General features: G+C 34.8%; 1 protein-coding gene across 1 annotated transcript in view; it reads left to right on the top strand.

Moving 5' to 3' along the window:
- The window catches only part of LOC106679592 (uncharacterized), a 12368-nt gene extending 9503 nt beyond the window's left edge, over positions 1-2865 (top strand). The window contains exons 5-6 of the mRNA XM_014418836.2: positions 484-657; positions 2432-2865. Of these exons, the coding sequence (XP_014274322.1) occupies positions 484-657; positions 2432-2846 (589 nt within the window). The 3' untranslated portion in view covers positions 2847-2865. The remainder of the gene's footprint in view (positions 1-483; positions 658-2431) is intronic.
- Positions 2866-6065: the final 3200 nt, after the last annotated feature.

Below are 6065 nucleotides of genomic sequence, written 5' to 3'. Positions count from 1 at the left end.
GCCTTACTGTCAGAAAATTGGAAGAATTTGGTTAAGTTCCTAAAGAAGAACAACCTGTATCGAGAAATGTAACCACGAAATCCAGAATACTAAATCTGCCTCTAACCCTGTAGTTGTATACGACACCTAACAATTAAACAAATATATGAATATTTGAATGTCATACGTATTTTGCTGTTGGAAGAATTTCCAATAATTTTTCTAAAACAGTCATAGGTCTTATCAAAGCAGGAAGCACAAATGTGCCTATAATCAGATAGCTTTAATGTTAGTATAGTTACTTTAAGTAGTCTTTCGGAATAAATATAACTTCTAATGAACTTACAATTTGTATCTTACATTGTACTAGAGTATAAAAGTGATCTTCACAAAAATACAATATATTATTTAGATTCGATAATATTTTGATCCCTTCTTTTTAGAGATTCTTTGTATCAAGCTTCCACTTTATAATTAATTATTAATAAATGTGTTACTTTGCAGGAAAGAGGCCGCAGAAAAACTGATGATACCGTTCGAGCCGTTTGTTGAAAAGTTTAAAACTATTGGAAAGATTCGTACCGAGGAATCAGAATTTACAGTTCTCAACCACGGGGACTGCTGGTCGAACAATATGATGTTCAAGTATGACTTTCAAAAGCGACCAATAGCGGTCAAGTGAGTGATTATATGTACATAGTACAGTAGGGGTATTGTATGTACATAGTACAGTAGGGGTATGTATTAAACGTACATATTACAGTAGGGGTAATATATGTGCATATGACAGGAGGGATACTATATGTACATATTACAGTAGGGGTATTGTATGTAAATATTACAGTAGGGGTATGTATTATACGTACATATTACAGTAGGGGTATTATATGTGTATATGACAGTAGGGGTACTACATGTACATATTACTGTAGGGATATTACAGTAAGGGAATTATATGTACATATTGCAGTAGCGAGTGATTACGTATATAGATGATAATATTGCCGATAGTCATCCATGAAAGAGGCTCTGTCCGGCTGACCTTGAAGAGGCTCTTTCATTTCAGTAAAATTTCCCGATATTATTGAAACAATAAAACAATATGGGATCATATAAATAAATTAAAAATAAAGTCACAATATATACACATAACAATCTAAAATATTCTTCCACATAAGTAATATGCAATAAAATCTATAGAAAACTTAACAGTTATCTATGAGGACATAAATACATGCTATATAAATATTTTAAAAGTTTAAAGAGTGAGAAGGTATGAGAAGAATAAGGTTCAATAAGTATACTATTGTAAACAGTTTAAAATGGCATTATTTCAGAGTGATAATATAAGTGATAAGAGATGGTTGCTAAAGCTAAGGTGCTGCCTTAGGTCCTAGTGCTAGGCGCACCTTTCTTTTACCACCCTTACTATAATAATAATTAATATTATAAAAATACTCTTATTGTTTGAAAACATCGTAACAATACATAAAATAATTGCTTATTATCGCTTCCTAATTGTTCTTTTGAGCAACAACAATTTCAAAATTACGGAAAATGAATCTGAAAAACTGAAATTGATGGTTTCCAATAAGAAGAATTGAGAAGGTTAATTATACTTGACCTAAGAAATTGATGGTTTCCAATAAGAAGAATTGAGAAGGTTAATTATACTTCACCTAAGCAGAAACAACACCTTTAGTAAGTGAAGCATTCTTATCTCCCGGTAGAATATGTATAGTTCTCAAGTGTGTTATGGAGTTATTATTTTTCACTATAAAATAGAAAAAAATATAACCTAAACAGTTTCAGTACCATTCAAAAGTGTCCTTATGTAATTTATAGAGGAATATGATACTCATAACAATTTTCCATAAAGGTGTGTGAGAGATAAAAAAAATCTTAATTATTTTAATGCCCGAAGTTTTTAGAGAAGATTCAGAATAAATAAGTAAACTGTTACAAACACTTCAATCGCAATGATAATATTGCTGATAAGTACTGGTAAATATATGGCCCTTACTTTCCCCTCCACTCCCTCTGCGCTGGTGGCTGGCCGGCAAAGCTAAACTGCAGGATATTCTTCCTCTCGGGGCTCAGTTTTACACCGAGGTTAATAGCAATACCCAGCATTGTAACCAAAACTTAAAGAGGGTAGCTCCTCATTATCTCATCCTCCTTTACCACGCCCATGGAGTTCATGATATGGTCTACCTTTCTGGCTTCAGTTTTTCTGACAGCATAATCCTTCCCCTTAGACTCTAAGAGACCCTTTATAAATACGGAGCTTTTGATGTTTACCACTGAGATGTAAAATCCCACTCAGGTGAATTATTCTTTTCACTTAATATGAGAGTAGTATATGAATCAGGACATGAAAGTCTTTTATGAATCCTTTATAAAGTATATTCTCAACAACATACTTTTATTCTTATTAATATTTTCTTTCCAGATTGCTGGACTTTCAGATACCCCATCACAACTCGCCATGTATGGATGTCACTTATTTGATCTACTTAGGTGTACGACCAGCAGTGCGCCGAAGCAACTACCAACTCCTGTTGAAGACTTACTACGACTCCTTGGTGAGGACATTGGACCAGTTCGGCTTCGCTGGTTCCAAGCCCACATTTGAAGCAATAAGCGCTACCATGAAGCGCTTCGAGTTCTTAGGGCTGGTGTTTTTCGCGGTTTTGTACCCCATCATGGCTTGTTCGTCCACGGAAGCTATGGATGTCGAGAAGCTTATAACCACTGATGGCAAAGAAGGTTTCAATGAAGATGTTTTAAGAGAACCTGAAATGGTGGAAAAATTGGGACCAGATATAATTGAATTAGTTGAAAAATACGTTCCTGATCTAAAATAAAAGTTTGGTTCTTGAAATACTTGAAGACCTTAATATCCCGTATGTAACCGATCTTGCCCGAACCATATACCGATTCTTCCATTGTAAACTCCCTAACCCACTAGTTCCTACCCTTAGTCCGCTTCCATTCCTGAGAATCATCCGAGGCGCCTGAAAAGAAGATGTCTTCGAGACCTTCTTATGTAAAAATGTTTAAAAAGTATGGGTAGTTTCTCTACATGCCAGTATCATACCAATATAATCTAACATTAAATTTATTAGATGTATTTTTATGTAAATATAGTTGTAAATTTAAATAAATAAATAAAAAAAGGAATACTTGTTAAACCAATAAATAAGGGCCTAACGGATGCAGTGGACAAGGTGCAACTCAATCAGTAAGAAGAATTGGTGATCTCTGGGACCAGTGGCATGCGCAATCCAAACGCGCACTACCCCACTGCTCCCGCACCCCGTATACCAGAAATGGCAAGGGAGGGGGATAAAAAAAAACAACTAATAAATGCTAACTAAACCTTAAACCGAGGCAACAACTATATTCTGCTTGTTCATTACAATAACGTCATTATTGTTTTAAGCCCCAATGAAAGTCTGAAATTTAAACAAAAACGTCGGCACAAATAATATAAAATTGGTTTCATTACAGCTTCATTGACCGCACCGATTATCTTGTCATAAATTTTCAATACATCACACAGATTAATTTAAAGCACTTTTTATGATCCTTTGTACGAACATTGTTTAGTTTTCTCTAATGTTTCAGCTCTTTCTAGGAGACCTTAATTTGATGTATCCCAGTTTATAATTTTCAATAACACCTTCATTATGTCCAAGCTGTTCATCTTTAAAATAAATGTACAACAGAATTAAACTTTTATACTAATCACCTTAAACCATATCAGACACCTAGCTTCTTGAGTATGGCTTGTTCGAAATATCGATATTTTGCCTCCGACATTTGATATTTTGATATCGATATTTTTAACCGATAATATCGGTATATTTTCCTTCATATTATCGGTTTAAAGAAAAAAAAATGTGATGAAATAAATAAATATTGGCCTAAAATATCTAAATCGTTGGATATTGTAGATATTATAATTTGTATTGAATATCATTGAATCAAAGACCAAAGTTAATATTCATATTATTATAAAGAAAAATCTGAAAATATTTTCTTATAGTATAAAAATTGTTTATATCGAAGATATCAGCATTTAAATTGCACATTATTGCAACATTGATGTTTTTCACCTTATTTCTAAAAAAGATTCATCTAAAATTATATTTTAGTTGATGTTGAGCGGGTGTTGTAATATTTGTTATGTTTATGTTAAGGTTTCCTAGGTTTAGCGTTATTGAGAATTTTTAATGTGCTCTATTGTATTATGTATGATATTAAATAGGTCCTCTTACTATTTGTTTTATATTATTTTATAATTATTATTTCTTTAATTTAATAAATTTTCGATATTTAAATATCGATAAAAGTAAGATGGTCCGGGTGAGGTAAAAGAAAAAAACTCAAATATTTTGATTAAACTATTTTTATTGAGCCAATGTTTCGCTCCACGTTGCGGGGCTTCGTCAGGGCTGTCAACATACCAACGCTTAAATGATATCAACATCAAAATGAGAAAAGGAAATGAAAAATTAGAAAGATGTTCGATGAAACTTGAAAATCAAATAAAAATAATAAAAGGTGTTAGACAATTGATGGGAACGGAAATAATCACAGATAAACAAAGAAGAGATATAAAATTAAGTATAAACTAAGAGTTGGAAAAAGAGGGAAAGAATAAACTCATTGATTTTGTCCCCGGATTATACTTGATATTTTATATTTATACTGTAAATTTTCCATTTTTATGCGCCTACGGTGGGTGAGAGGAAAGAATGTGGCAGCAAAAGAAAAGCTGTTGGAGAACTTTCGAGAGAGGAGAGGAAAAGCTGTGAGGAGAACTTTCGAGAGAGGAGAGGAAAGGCTGTGAAGAGAACTTTCGAGAGAGGAGAGGAAAAGCTGTGAGGAGAAGACCGTTGGTGCGAGGTGGCTGGTTCGAAAAGGCTAAGTGAGTTTTATTATTGTTTTTCGAATTTTTACTGCTAAATGATTCAATAAATGTATACAATTGATTGGCCATGTAACCTGCAAAGATTAAAGTGAAATTTTATGTTGGGTTTTGTTTACATCAAGATAATTTTTTGGTTCTACTTTTAGCACTTGCTCCATAAGGTACCTGTTGTACCCGAGAATGCCATGCACTCTGGACTTGTTACTCAATATTCAATGTTATTGAAATATATGCTTTTCTCTTAAGACCCCGATGAACCCACAATAAAAACCCAAATATCTGATATTCATCTGATACATTTGCTGTATTTCTTGTATGGTAAGGTAAACATTTCTAACAGAAAATAACGTATACTTTTGACTCTTAACTAGTATATATAATGTAATATGCAACCTAATTTATAATTTGTATTAAATTAATAAAATATTGGGGTGAAATAACTTATTTCTTTCTCCTCTCCGGCTACTTCAATGGGATGTCCATTGATAACAGATTAGATAGTCTCCAAAGAGGTAACTATCTCGTTCCAGGCCTTCTGAAAAGCCATATTAACTACTTGATAGGGCCTCATGTAAATCACTCATTGAAGTGAACAGTTAATGACTTCGCTTATGTTGTGAGTTCGCCGAGTTAATTAATCGGCCGAGGAACATTAATAATTTTGGAAGAAGGCGGGAAAATAGAGATAGCGGAAGAGACAGGGCGAGGTACCAGGAGAATAGAGTGAATCAGGGGAAACACAGGAGCAACGGAAGAAAGAAGACCGGAAATGCCACGGTTGCGGCACGATCGGACACCTGGTGACGCAGTGCCCACGCACCAGGTGCTTTGAATGCGGTAACGAGGGACATATCGCGAAACAATGTCCCTATATATATAAGAGAAGGGAGGTGAACCTCGGCGAACCCATGGAAGTGATTGCCCAGAGAGTAAGGAGAAGTAGGGTAATAACATCCGGAGGATCGAGCACGGAGTCACCAGGAACTTCCGAGGCATCAGAGACTGAGGCAGAAGAAGTGCAGAGAACACGAGAGGACTCACGGAGAAACCCCGGGCAGGTATGGAGGCGAGTGGGGGAGAGAAGAAGAAGTCAGGACAAAATCTGAGGGGAGTACCAGCGGAGAGGCGACCGCACATTAGTCAGCTA

This window comes from Halyomorpha halys, unplaced genomic scaffold (genome assembly GCF_000696795.3).
Source record: "Halyomorpha halys isolate HHAL.00 unplaced genomic scaffold, Hhal_1.1 Scaffold210.1, whole genome shotgun sequence".
Classification (NCBI taxonomy): domain Eukaryota; kingdom Metazoa; phylum Arthropoda; class Insecta; order Hemiptera; family Pentatomidae; genus Halyomorpha; species Halyomorpha halys.
This window is presented reverse-complemented; position numbering and strand designations above follow the sequence as displayed.